General features: G+C 42.5%; 1 protein-coding gene across 3 annotated transcripts in view; it reads left to right on the forward strand.

Annotated features, from left to right (window-relative positions):
- Positions 1 to 1,795: 1,795 nt before the first annotated feature.
- The window catches only part of ASB18 (ankyrin repeat and SOCS box containing 18), a 45,859-nt gene continuing 32,853 nt past the window's right edge, over positions 1,796 to 14,801 (forward strand). Inside the window, exons 1-2 of one of the 3 annotated variants that reach the window (XM_034786486.1) lie at positions 1,797 to 2,042; positions 13,508 to 13,652. In XM_034786486.1, coding sequence (XP_034642377.1) covers positions 1,848 to 2,042; positions 13,508 to 13,652 — 340 coding nt within the window. In that variant the 5' untranslated portion in view covers positions 1,797 to 1,847. Of the gene's footprint in view, positions 2,053 to 13,246; positions 13,653 to 14,801 lie in introns of those variants that run through there. The other 2 variants (XM_034786485.1, XM_034786484.1) reach the window with 2 other exon arrangements.

The following is a 14,801-nucleotide window of genomic DNA, read 5'->3' on the forward strand; positions in this document are numbered from 1 at the left end:
GATGTCACTTGAATAGATATGTGGACAGAGTTGGCATCGGGGTTTGTTACAAGGATAGGTTCCTGGGTTAGTGGTTTTGTTCAGTGATGTGTGGTTGCTGGTGAGTATTTGCTTTAGGTTGGGGGGTTGTCTGTAAGCGAGGACAGGTCTGTCTCCCAAGATCTGTGAGAGTAAAGGATCATCTTTCAGGATAGGTTGTAGATCTCTGATGATGCGCTGGAGAGGTTTTAGTTGGGGGCTGAAGGTGACAGCTAGTGGTGTTCTGTTATTTTCTTTGTTGGGCCTGTCTTGTAGGAGGTGACTTCTGGGTACTCGTCTGGCTCTGTCAATCTGTTTTTTCACTTCAGCAGGTGGGAAGGGGGTTGATGGGAATACTAGTTTCCTGCTTAGCCGATTCAAAACTGTGTTAAAGTTGGGCTCGATTCTCTTCTCACTTACACCAGTGAGAATCTCTAGTAAACTCCACTGATGTTATTGGGTTACCCCAGTGTATGTTCAGAGTCAATGAGGAGCAAGTCCAGCTCTCTCCTCTGCAGCTGGGCAAGGGACCTGTGCAATTCGTGGGGTTCTGCTGTGTTAATGGGGGAGCTGGATGTGAGGGAGCTATGCTGGATGGGTGGGCATGAGGCAGGGCATCCATTGCTGCACAGATCTCAGCACAGGAAGGCCACATAGGAGCCGCACCCAGGCCTGGTTAATACTGGGGCGTAGCCCCAACTCAACTATCAGTGGCTAGGGCTCAGGGTAGCTGAGCTCGTGGTGACCTCTACATGTAGGGGTTTGCATGCACTGAGCTAGTTGGGGTTTATCCCTACTTGCACTCGGTCCAAACCCTGACTTGCCCCGGCCTATACCAAAGAGTCAGTACCAATGCAGCTGCACTGATTGCTGCCCGATCTGTGGCCATTTCCAAATGTGCAATTCCATAGGCCTCTTCAGTCACTGGGCTAAAGCAGCGTCTATGACTAGGGGTGGAGGAAGATTCCTGACGGCATCTCCCAGCATCCAGCCCAGCTAGTCAGTCCATGTTCTGCCTAGATTTTAGCCTGGGGACACAAGGACTACAAAATCATTAACCAGCTCACCTCCCTAATGAAAACACTTCTCCATCCACCCAAGCATTTTTTGATTCTGCCTAATACACAGTATACAGGATTTTTCCTTACATCCATCCTACAGTTCAAATGCTCCAATGTGTGATGCATTGTTTAATCGGCAGATTGTTTAATCTTTTTTGAGCATGGCCTTATCTTATTTGTCTCTCTTTCTTCGGATGATTATTGTCTTTTCAGCAGACAAAGGGAAAACTGGAAATTAAAACAACGTTCTGTCAAAATTAGACCATTCTGGTCAGACCGGACCCCTGCTGAACTAGAATTGATCTCTCAAGTGAGAGAAATATCAAAAGGCTTCTCTCCTGCTAAGCAGAGGTTTCGAAACTCTAATCTCAGCAAACTATTTTTTAAGCATTATACAGAGGGTTTATTGTGTTTTGGGTGAGGGTTTTTCTTTTTCCTCATTCTGTGTGACAGTTCTGAATGCAACAGCTTTTCCTCTGGAAGTCCTCTGGGAGGGCCTGTCTCAATTTCTCCCCTGCTACACTTATGGTATAAACACCAAGTTAACAAAAAAAAAAATCACCTCCACCTTTTGAAAGACAGTTTATTGTGTATGGTTCTTTTCAGTGGCTCCCTTACATCTGGCTCCTTCTCCCCTTGTAATTCCCAACTGGTGTAATATGAGCAGAGCTGTCTTTTTATAGCACACGCTTCTCATTTACAACTGGCCGCCTTTGTACGCTGTATTAAAAATAATAAAACGTGCTTCCCAAGTGCAAAGAATTGAAAATGTCCAGCTTTGACTGTATTCCTGATCACCCGGCCAGCTCCGATTTGGTGAGGAGATTAAAGGCTGCCCTGGACGTCGGGGATGAGAACACAGTGATGGATTTGATCTGCACTGAAGTTCAACATGTGAATGCCACCATCGAACTCTCTAATGACGACTGGATGAAGGAGCCACAAGCTCACCTGCACCCTTTAGTGCTAGTAGGTAACTGTGATATTTTTTTAAATGGCAAAAATAGAGACTTAAAATGTCATTATCATTTTCATTGTGTGAAGAACTAGCATTCCTTAATGGGAAGACATTGACAGATGAAATTTTGTTTACCTGAACATTAGATATAGTCTAACAGGGCACCGGTTTTCCATGCTATGAGCTGGCACTTTAGACTAGCTCCAAGCTTGATCATCATCACACTAGTTTCACCTCTTTCCAGTATTCCACCCTATGCTCGGTGTTTGCCATGGTTTAAACAATTGAATACATTATTCTAGCAGACAGGCCACCATAAGTGCAGCAATCAGGTCAGGATCAAAGATCAATTTGCTCTCCACACTGAAGAGTGTTTCTCAACCCTACCTTGCATTAGAACAATTTCCAGGCAGATAACACTCATAAATTTAACTCTGTTGGAGTCTGCCTCTCTTTGTAAATTAGAGTTTGGACAAAAACCTAACGGAGCTAAGTACGCCATCCACTCCCTAACAGGAATAATCACATGAATCTTTTGCAATCCCAGCACTCAGGCCTCTAAGTTCCAGGTTACTGAGTTTTGCTGGCTTCTCTGTCTACCTGTTATGCCCAAGGGTCACTGTCGCCTCCCAAACATTCACCTGTGGCTGCGTGTGGCTCTGCTGTGGCCTGCCTCAGTTTCCCCCATGACAAGGTAACAATTAGTTAACAGCCCTGTCAAGGAGAAGCCGAACTCTTTAACTAACTTCAGCATAGCTCCATTTAATAAATCATTCTGAAAGGACCACTTGCACAATGGTTTAAAGGCTCTTAGCACAGAGCCCAGGCAAAACGTTAAAAGTCCCCAGAACAACAGTTTCTGAATCTCTTCAGGGAGCTAGGCCAGGATGAGTCTCCCTTGCTAGCTCAGCAACTTCTTGAGCAGTTAGTCTCAGCTTCCTCTAGCAGCAGCTCCTGCTACTGTAAGCCCCAGGCTTCTCTGCTGTCTGGATAGCTCTGTAGTCTCTCTCTGAGATGGTCAGAGTCTCTCCTAGGCCTCCCCAGCTGGACATCTTTGCAGTCCCTTCTATGGGTTCAGCCTCTGTCCCAGGCTTTCCTGCTGTCATAACATCTCCACCTTAGCTTGCAGCTTCTTTTTTATAGCCAGCTAATTAATACCCACATCCCAACTCAGCTGTGGTGGGCCACCTAATTAGCCCAGACTAATTGTTTCCAGGCCTCTGGCCTTAGAGGAGCAAGCCACCCTATGACATGGTGCTGACCCCAACATTCCCAGTCTCCTCTGTTACACTGAACAATTCATTACATCACTGCTTTTACAGCTACTTTTTCTCACCCTTAGGGGGCAGTGTTGCACCAAAACAACCGCCACACAACTATTTTGCCTTCCGTTTCAGCTGTTTCAAGTTTGATATTAACTCTTAAACCCTTTAAAGAAAATCTTGATACCAGAGTGCAAACAGTACTTCATTTCTTAAAATTAAAGCAACCAGAAGTTATCGTTGCATCGTGTTTATGAGGACAACATGCAGACAAAAGTGTTATGCCCCCAAGTGTTGGGGGGAGGGATAGCTCAGTGATTTGAGCATTGGCCTGCTAAACCCAGGGTTGTGAGTTCAATCCTTGAGGGGGCCACTTAGGGATCTGGGGCAAAATCAGTACTTGGTCCTGCTAGTGAAGGCAGGGGGCTGGACTCAATGACTTTTCAAGGTCCCTTCCAGTTCTAGGAGATGGGATATCTCCATGAATTATATTATATGCCTCTGTATCAACATAGGAGCCTCTCTTCCATGGAAACAGTGAGAAAAATAGAATGCGCTCACTTCTGAGCATCACAGCCTCTTTGTCCAGCCAGGAAACAGAACAAAGTGGGATAGCTCAGTGAGGGGGACATAGCTCAGTGGTTTGAGCATTGGCCTGCTAAACCCAAGGTTGTGAGTTCAATCCTTGAGGGGCCCATTTAGGGATCTGGGGCAAAAATCTGTCTGGGGATTGGCCCTGCTTTGAGCAGGGGGGTGGACTAGATGACCTCCTGAGGTCCCTTCCAACCCTGATATTCTATGAAAGTACAATATGGAGCTAGCTCCAAGAGTGACCTATACCCATTTCTCAGAGGAAGGCAGAGACTTGGACTCAGGACGTAGTGCATGGGAAGGGGATTTCACTGGCGCTCAGGCTGGCTTCCACGCATTCAGGACTTTTGGCCATGCTGGAGACACCATGGCCATAGTCTCTGCAACTCTAATAGTCATGTGGATTAAGAGAGAGGAAAAGGATGAGTCTTGTCCAAGTAAGCCAACTGAGCATGTCCTGTCATTGTCTAATCCACGCGGGGGGTACATTATTGTCCTGGTTCTTCTGTTTTTAAACTGTTTTATATCATTTTTTTTCCAAATACAAGAGAGAATTTACCCTAGAGAACAATCAGATGTTCTAATTTCCCCTTTTAGGTAAGTTAGTTTCCCATGCAGTGCAGCATTCAGAGAAAGAGCCATGAAGCAAGCACAGAGAGAGCAGCTGGGGAGAAGAAGCAGTGCTGTCAGAGGTCTGGGAGGACTGCTGATTAGGCCCAGTCCCAGGCCTGGGGGGATCAGTGTGGAGAATCCGCTGCTTAAATGCCCTGTATTGAATTAGCCTTTGGAGCCTGGAGTCCGCGGGGTCAGAGTGCAGAGGTTGTGGGCAATGAAGACTAGTCAAGATGGGCCAGTGGCTGAGGAACTGGCCTGGTATCAAGAGATGGGGTGCAAGTGTGAACTTGGGCAAGTCCCACAGGGCCTGATTTTCAGAGGTGCCACCAGGGCCGGCTCCAGGGTTTTTGCCGCCCCAAGCGGCGCAAAAAAAAAAAAAGCCGCAATCGCGATCTGCGGCGGCAATTCGGCGGGATGTCTTTGGCTCCAAGCGGGAGTGAGGGACCGTCCACCGAATAGTTGGACCTGCCGCCCCTCTCCGGAGTGGCCGCCTGTTTGGCAAGCTGGTGCCTAGAGCCGGCCCTGGGTGCCACACACCCACAACTCCTATTGACCTCAAGAGGAGATATGGGTGCTTAGAAGTCTGAGTACCTCTGGGCCTTTGCAAAATAGGAATAGAAGTAACGGCCCGTTTCACGGGGTGTTGCAGGGATAAAGTCACTAACAATCGTGAGGCACATAGCAATAGGACATATAAAAGCTGCTAGAGAGACAGAGGGAGCAAACTGGGAGTTGCTAACATAGAAGAATTCAAGCCCCTGCTCCCCTCATATTTAAAGTCAACTGTGTTCAAAGGTGACGTTTCAGCTCTGCCCTCACAGTCATGCTGCATCTTTGAACAAGGCGGTAAAACCTTGAAAATTCACATTAATGACTGGAAGCCTCATTGCAAGTTACCAGATGTTGTGGATTAGCCATGAAGGGAACACACCGTTTAGGAGAGCAAGGATAATGCATCCTAGCATACTTTGGCATTGATTTTGACAAATGGAGCTTACTTTAAATTATTTACGATACTTCCTGGTGTACAAGTAAGTATCTTCCAGCACAATTTATGAAAGTAATGAAGTCTTGGTAACATGAGACATCACTACTGTACTTAGCTATCACTGAGAAGTGGGGAGAGACCATTGTATATGTGAGAGCACTATGGAGCGTACTAATCAGCAAACCTACTGTAACTGGATGGAATTTCACAAGCCATATGACATGAGGCCAGTTTGCCAAAGCTTCACACACCATTATTCACCTTACCATTTCATAGCTGCATGCCACAGGAAAAAAATAATAGGCAAAGTTCTCTTTGCTAACATCAACTTCATGGGAAATTTGATTTGATGTGGATTCAGATGAAATCTGTACACAGGTATTGAGGAAGTGGTCTCTCTTTGGCCAGTGAAAACTAAATCCATATCTGAATGTCTTTATTTCTAATTAAACAAAGAACTATAATTTTTCTACCTGCACCAAACCAAATATGATATACGTGATACGAGTCAAAACAAAACATTGTGACCTTATCTAAATGCTTGGATAATTTCTCTTCAAAAATGTTGATGAAATCAATATGTTCCCACAAAACAGGGCAACTTAGTCAAATCCACATTTTCCAATAGAAAGTTGTTGCATTGGAATAATTTTGACCAGCTCTGTGTATTTAACCACACTGAGCAGAGGTCTTCATTGAGCGGTCTGCAATGACAGATCTCTTTCCTGAATTAATACAGTTACTTCTGAACGTTATAAGGTGTACGAGTCATTTAAATTTTTCCCTCCAATGTGCATTACTTTGCCTTTATAAACATTGAACTTCATTTGCCATCATGTTGCCCATTCACTTAGCTTTGCTTGGTCTCTCAGGCGAGTCTCACAGTCCTCTCTGCTCTTCCCTGACCTACATAATTGTGTGTCTGATCCAGAGTCTAACCAAGGGTGTTGGTTCTCCCCTGCCTTGCACTTTGTGCCTTCATTTACATATCTAAGTGTGCACAAAATGCTCCCAAATCACAGGATACGAGACAGCAGAGAATCAGTCTCAAGAACCATAAGTTTATGCTTGAGCTGGACAAATAAATTATCATTAATAATTTATTGGACAAACTGCCTTTTTCTCTATTGCAGTTGTCTCAAATTTATTTATGATTCAACATCATTTCCTAATAATGTGGGTGGTAAGTTCTTAGCCTATAGCGTGTGTGCAATCAATTGCAAGAACCCGATATGTAAATATGAGCTGGTTTAATTGGATATTTAAGTCACATGAGTAATTTCCACAGGTAAATAAGCAGTACAATAATTATAAACATATCAACGCTACTGCAATAAAGCAAACTGTCTCTGGGAATGAGAAAAGGGCCTTAGGGAAAAAGGTACCATGCTTTGTAACAAGATAAATGCATCCTCCCTCTTTGTTTGTTCACAGCCTAAGAATGCAGCCCTGAAAAAGAATGGGGCCCTTCTTTCTTCCACAGGGTTATCAATCTGGAACAGAATGGTTTGAGAGAGAAAAAAAAGTGAGGAAGCAGACCCTAGAAAATTCATCCTTACCTGGAGAACACACTTAAGACATGGTTAGAGCAGACATGATTCTCTGAAAGAGCAAGGAAAAGGGAAGCCTCGGTCAACCTGCTTTTAGCAAAGCATGATGGGAAGAGAAGTCTAGGATCCTATAAAAGGCAGGCTTTTCTACCTCACCTTTAGTGTTGATAACAATAGTACTAATAAAAGTACTGTTCTGATAAGAATGCTAGAAGGTAAGCTTTGAAGAGATTCTTCTACTTTAAAAATTTTAACTGTCTGTTAATAATTAAATTAATGAAGATATCCTATCTCCTAGAACTGGAAGGGACCTTGAAAGATCATTGAGTCCAGCCCCCTGCCCTCACTAGGCAGAACCAAGTACTGATTTTTCCCCACATCCCTAAGTGGCCCCCTCAAAGATTGAACTCAAAACCCTGGGGTTAGCAAGCCAGTGCTCAAACCACTGAGCTATCCCTCCCCCTCAATGCTCATATTTATGACTGCATGATTTACATGATGAATATTTTCCAATATTTGCTCAATTTCTTGTTTCCACAAAAACTCCTGTCAGCACTAGCACTTACTAGTACTTTCATGGACTACAAATATCAGAACTAAGATCTCGGTCAAAGAGTATCTTACCTCTTTTAAGAATCTGAATGAGAGTTGACTTGCATATCTCCTGTGGGGGAAGGGATTGTTTGTTTGTTTTTCTGTATTTACACAACTGTGAATGAAATACTCATGTCTCAATTACAATTAGTTATTTACTTTTAAATTTGTTAATACACGATCATTAGAGAGGACACTATTAATTAGTGTTGACACCTCTTGTGACTATTGTTTCTCATGTTTACTTGGAATTTTTCTTAAAATATGTAAGAATCTTAAATTTCATTTAAAAAAATATTTAGTTCTCTTGGTTGTGGAGCAAGGCTTCAAAACTTAACCAGAATACACCCTAAAGGTTTAAAAGTCACCTGGATTCTAAAAACCCCAAAATGTATATGTAAAAATCTCCTGATTTTTAAGCCAATCTTGTGATTTTGAATCCTTGGGGTTGACAGTATTGGAAGTTATGATTTAAAGCCTATATAATGTTATAAACTAACAAAGCTGTTATGTAGCAGCTTAAGGGTAATAAATTAGTAAACATGCTCTCAATTTACTCTTTTTAGTTTTGCATATTGTGCTCTTTCACATGACAATAATGAGTTTTCCTAATAATGTGAAATCAGCTCAGACAATTTGAGTCATTATTAATAGACACACTTGATCTGAAGAAGTAAAATTGCTTAATGTTTTGTTAAATGAGGTGTACTCTACAAACATTCATGTTCAGAAAGAAGGGTAAGATACTAAACATATTAAAGATTAATGGTTGTAATACTATTGCTAATGGAGGGGGCATGCTTGTGAGCTGTACCTTTATGGGCCCTATCCTGCAAATACATCCCTGAGTAATTTACAGATCTGAGTTAGTCCATTAAGTAGAGTTACTCACGTGCATAATTATTGTCCGGATCAGGCCCTAAACCTAAAACCTGTTTGTTAGTCTGCCCACCCAAAATAATAAAGTGAAACTATATATCAAGGGCTTTCTCTTGAGGATTACAAGGAAGGAAGAATGACAAAAACACTGAAACTAGGAAGATTACTTTGGAACAGATTGTGGTGCCCTTAGTCAGGTAGGGAAGCATTTTACTCCACAACCAGTGCCATTGGTTTCAATAGAGTGAGACATAAGTAACTTATCATTTCAGTTGGTCGACTTTTTTTTAAAACAAAAAAGGCATTTTGGAGGGCCCAAAACTATTTGCCAAATTCAGGTTGAATTCAAAGAATAGTTTCAGTTGGGAAAAAAAAAATCAGAAGAGTCAAAATGTTTCTTTTTCACTTTTTTGTTTTGAAACATTTTGGTTTTGATTTTTGCTTTGAAATGGCATTTGGATTTCAAATTTGACCAACTTAAAAAAAAAAACCATACGCACACCAAAAAAAGATGAAAAATACCCAAAACAGGCGACTCAAAATGAAAACTTTGACAAATGTTTTGGTCCATTCAAAACAAAATTTTTCAATTTGACAAAAAAAATCATTTCAGTTTGAATCAAATCAGATTTTTGGGGAGGTTGGTTTTTTTTTTTTTTTTTTTTTTTTCAATTTAGCCCACAAAGTGCCCGAAATAAAGTGCATTATTTGCTTAGCTCTGCTCATCACCATCAACTAATCAGAAACTGACCCTCTGTCAACAGCAGTTCCTACTCTGCATATGAATAGACAGGAGAAAAGACCATCCAAAACATAATATATAAAGGCAAGCAAAAGAACGTAGCTTTGTCCAAGGTCATAGAGTGATATTTCACCATCACTGATGTAATTTCTGACCAAGTCGTAACAAAAATTAATTTCCCCATACAAATAGAGCAAGAGATCTGTTTCTGTCTAGATTACTTATTTTATGTTAAGAAAAACAACACAAAGAACAAATATCAAGTCTCCATGAGTGAGAGATCACTATCATTAACATTCTGCATGCTGACCTGAAACGCAAGATAGTAGCTGTGTCACATGTTCCCAGGTTGCAGGCAGGAAGAGAATTTTGTACTTTTAATGATGAAGTACACAGAATGTCTACATCTCCTTCAAGTTACATAGAGAATATATTTGTGGTCTATTGGGGAGGCAGTGCGGCCTAGTGTCTTGGTTACTGAATTAGGACTTGAGTTTAATTCTGAGCCCTGCCACTGGTTTGCTGGGTGACCTGGGGCAAGTCACTTCCTCATTCCGTGCCTCAGTTTCTCCATCTGTACAAAGGGATCATTGATATTGACCTCCTTTGTAAAGCATGTTGAGATCGGCACATGGCAAACAGTATAAAAAGGCATATTTTAAGGAGCATGGAACAATATCTACTGCAGTTTTGATCAGGATTATTTATGTTCTGAAATGGATTTTAGTTTTAAAAATACAGTAATTTCAGACCATTGAATATCATTCATAGAAAACAAAAGAAACCCAGTAACACTTGATTCCCAGGGAAGAGTATCCGAAAATGGTGCACGGGCCAAAAGCAGGCAACTCAAAGTGTCCAGAAGTAGGTATATGGGCTAAAATCCTGGCTCTACTGAAGTCAATGGTGCAACTCCCATTGATTTCAATGGGGTGAGGATTTCACCCACAGTGTCTGTATGAAGTTCCCTTTCTTGAAAATCTATTGACTATACATCCAAATTCTGCCACAACTATGAAGTTTCTTCATTCTAACAAATTAGGACAACTTTAGATCCAAAGCTGGAGGTTAGTTACAGTCTTTTCTCTCGTGGAGCAATGAGGTTTATATCCTCGGCTTCTTTAGCAATCCAACTGGGGAACCTTCCTTGCTCTTTCCTGTTTATTAGCCAGCAGCATTTCTATGTATCCAAGATTTCACTCAGAAGTGCACAGACTTCAGAAAGTGACCAACAAACCCACAATAATCCACCTGCCAGGAATCAATGCTAATTTTATTACCCCTACATTTAACTAAAAACATGAAAATATGGCTTCATCCTGATCTTCATACCGTAGCTTCTAATGATTTGGAAAACCAGCTTGCCTTAGCTAGCATATGAGTGAAGTAACCGACACAGAGTGGTGTTGGTTACATGCCCCACTTAGGGATACTTAGGGATTATTAAAATCCTCCCAGTCATGGCTAATTTTAGCCTCACATGTTAGTAATGCTGTTATTATTGTAACTGTGTCCCTGCACTGACCGCAACATTTGAGTAATTGGATGGAAATAATGGCTCATAAAAAGGGGGAGGGATGAAACGCGGATCTGAATATTGTAACACACTGCCTCTGGCTGTTTAAGTTTTGGGGATTTTCTCCCCGTTTTTTCCACTCCTGTGCTACTCACACCCCTCTTTTCCAGACACAATACGTCCCACTTCACATTCTTGTGACCGAGAAGGACTAGGTTCTCTACTGAACATATCAACCCTGCTCCCTAACTTGCATGTGGGGGGGGGGGGTGAGAAGATAATCCCTTCCTACATGTTGATTTCCCAGCTGCATCTGGGGTGGGAAATAAAAGATCAGGAGCCAAACCCAGATTTCCTCTATGGCAACCACCAGGTTAATTGCTGGGAGACATTATGAGACGATATGAACCAAACACCAATCTGAATCTCAAACCAAGCCCAAACTACTGTACATTCAGGTTCAAAACAGTTCAAGTGATACAACTCATTCCTGCCCCTACCTTCCTTCCTTACCCCAAAAGTTTACTGCCTTTGCTCAAAGACACCTCTGGAATGCAGAAGGGTCAGCAAGATCTATTGGGACATCTGCCATATTACAATGGTGCAACATTCAAGTCAACCACGTAATACATGGAGGACGAATAGAGCACATCGCCAGAGACCTCCCCTGCCTGATGGAATATCAACAAGCACAGAGGCTTGGATGAGACGAGGAAGAGGCACTGGAGGCTAAGGATCAGCTGAAGGTTGGAGAGGCAAGGGTGGAAAAGAGGATAGGAAGAATCTGATTGGATTTGGAGGGAGAAGGAAAATTAAGAAAAACGTTAAAAAGTTTTGGATGATCTTAGATAAACTTCAGGTGCTGACACACGTGGAGACGTCATTTTATGGTTCAGGAAGAGTCCCTCTCTCAAAGCCAAAAGGAAAAATAAAATATTGAGGAGTTGAAGCCTTACCAGTTAGGATAAATCCATGTTCTATTTTAGTTCTAGTTTTCTAGCAGGTGGAGCTGAGACACAAAAGTTAGGTCCGGATCTGATTTCAAATTCACCCGTCCCTCAAAAGATTGAAAGTGTTCAGATCTAGGAGTTTGGCTGGGGTCTAGCGCAACTTTCAAGATGCTGCACTGTAGAAGAAGTTCAATGTGACTTTTGCAACATGCTTCGTTACAAGGTCCTCTGATTCTTTGCAGTACCGAGGAGGTGGCACAAGAGGCTATAGTGGCGTCTATACTGCAGACATGATAGCACAATGATGAATGCGGAGATACACATGGGTCTGTGGGAAAGAAGGTAAAAGGAAAACAAAGCAATACATTGACAAACTCTAGGAAACAACGGAAAGCTGTCCGATTGTAGAGAACACCCTCTACAGAAACGCCAGAATCACTTCCATCCTCACCTACATATTCTGTCAACTATTCCATCCAACTAGTGACCTTATTTAGTTTGGGAGCTGTAATAGAATTTCAGCACAAGGCCACAACTCCTCCATTTTTTGTACATTGTTTGCTAGCTTCATTAGGTTGCAATTTCTTTAGGTCATTGTGTTTTCTCAAGGAGATTTCTTTGGATATTTACTCTGGGGGGGCAGTTAGGACATGGATCTTAAAGTTTTAGATTATATGAAACCTATTAATTGAAAGGAACGTTCTTGGGCTTAAGCCATCAGACTGGGAGTCATGAGATCCATCGTCAGTTCTTGACTCTGCATAGTCATCCTGCGTGAGCTTGAGTATATTAGTTAGGGCTTGATCCTGCCCCCATTGTAAAACTCCCAGTGACTTCAGTGAGAGCAGCTGAACCGACCCGCACATCCTTGCAACCCCATTGAAGTCTATGGGAGTTTTGCCTTTAATTTAAATGGTAACGGGATCAGGTTCTGTCTGTTCGCTATACATAGCACAAGGATATTAATTCTTAGATCAAAAGGTGCTGTGAGTTTTTAATTCATTCATGTTTATAAAGTGCTTTGAGATACTCAGAAGACGCTATTCTGAGCACGGCTTCTGCGGCAGAGTATTATCACTTAATGTGAAACCCAATTGCACCTAATGGCTCTTTTGTGCTCAAAAGCATATGACAGTGGATTGCGCTGGAAATATGGATCATAGTCCTGAAAAAAATCAGTCTCCCAGCTAAACCACTTACAACATGTATTTTTACACAGACTCCAGAAGAATACAAGTCATATAAATTCATTCAGCTAGGGAAAAAGAAGTTAAAGACCTTGGGGTGAGTGGTTTCTTTTATTATGGGGAAATTTTCCTCCCAGATTAAACTGGTCTCTTTCTCCGCCAACCTGCTGTCTGGAATTAAAACAGGAGTTTAATCAAAGAGGTGCTGACACAAAGCTGCACTGTGAACATTTGACCTTAGCTATCACCTTGTGATTACATACATACATATGTATATATATAACTAGGCAGGCTTGCTGTTGCTATATCCAGGAGTCCATATGACCCCTACTGTATCAAGTAACCATTATCATCTGACCCCACTGGAGTTATAAATACAACAACAATAAAGCTCTAACTGGATTATAATTGGACAATGGTAACAGGACAATGGAAACCTATAAAAGACCATCTATCCACACGGCTAGGTCTTGTACTAAAATAAGTTGCAGTGCATTGCAATGGATGAGCTGCCAGGACCCGTTATAGAGAAGCTACAGATCCTTCGGAAAGTGGAATCAGAGTACCCATTAATGGCTCATGCTCCAGCGGAAAAGTACTATACAGCACTGGTCACGGGAGACCTGAGAAACCTCAAGGTCCTGACTGATAAATATTATGAAGACGTCAATCTGATTTTTGAGATCAGTAAAAATGAGCTGGAATGGCAAGTGAAAAGCCTGGCCTCTTTTGGATTGTCAGGTACTCTTGCTTTCAAGGACCAGTTTAAAAAGTAAACAGGCACTTACTAACACTGCTTGAGAGAAAGGTGCGGTGTGTTCATATTAAATGAATTACACTCTGTTTTTAAGTAGCCTGCTAATATGTTACCGAAGAGTCTGATTTCTTTTGAGATGATTATACCATATGCTCCATGGATGCAGCCTTTGTGCTAAATGTTTGCAGTGCCTCGCTGTTAGCAAGTGCTCTAGACAGGGAAAACGAAGGGCCTGATTCTGCAAATTCTCACTAACAGATCTAGGGTACAAATGTTCAGTGATTTAGGAGCCTAAAGTGCCTAACTTGTTTTTAATGGGTCAGTTTGGCATGTTTGAACATTGTATCCACAGTGCTTACTACCAAGCATAGTCCCATGGGGCCAGTTTGTGCCACTCACGGGCAGCTTTGCATTCGGGGCAGGATACTAAAGGGGTGCAGAACGACACTGCAGCAGGGGGCGCTCTGGGGATGTCCTGCCCTGGGGAGATGGAAGGTTTCCTGGAGCTCTGCAGTGACAGGGGGAGCGTGCAATGTGCTATATCCCTGCAGCATTTTACACCCAGGCTCTGCCTATTCTTAGCCCCTCGTTAGCACTATGACCCCGTAGGGAAGTAGAGAGGGAGCAGAGCCTGCAATACCCAGAGCACACAATGCCATTCTGCACAGGCTTCCTCCCTCCCACTGCGCACCTACATAATGCCTAGGCTGAACCTAGCCCATCATGGGCAATGGAACGATATACCCAGTGCCAGGGCTGGATAAAAACACTGAACAAAACACCTGAGTGTCAGAAAATGGGGCTTCACTGAAAACAAAATCTCCCGTGGGAAAGGAGAGGGCTTTTCACAGGATTTTCTATTAGAGAAAATTGAATTAAATGTTTTCCTTCAGGTCAGTGTTAATCCCTGTGACCGCCTAAGCTGCCATGGGGCCTGATGGGAGTTGTACTTCTGGATTCCTTATGCTCCCATTCTCCCCTATAAGCCCAGCTCACTGGCTGGACTACATTTCCCATGATGCACCACTGCCTCTCCATGGCGTTTCAACCTTTCCAAATCAAAGTCTTTCTGAACTCCTTAGTGTGCCACAAGCGTCGTTATTTCAGGTTTTTGTCCCAGTTCAGGGCACAAA

The sequence above is a fragment of the Trachemys scripta genome, chromosome 11 (genome assembly GCF_013100865.1).
Source record: "Trachemys scripta elegans isolate TJP31775 chromosome 11, CAS_Tse_1.0, whole genome shotgun sequence".
Classification (NCBI taxonomy): domain Eukaryota; kingdom Metazoa; phylum Chordata; order Testudines; family Emydidae; genus Trachemys; species Trachemys scripta.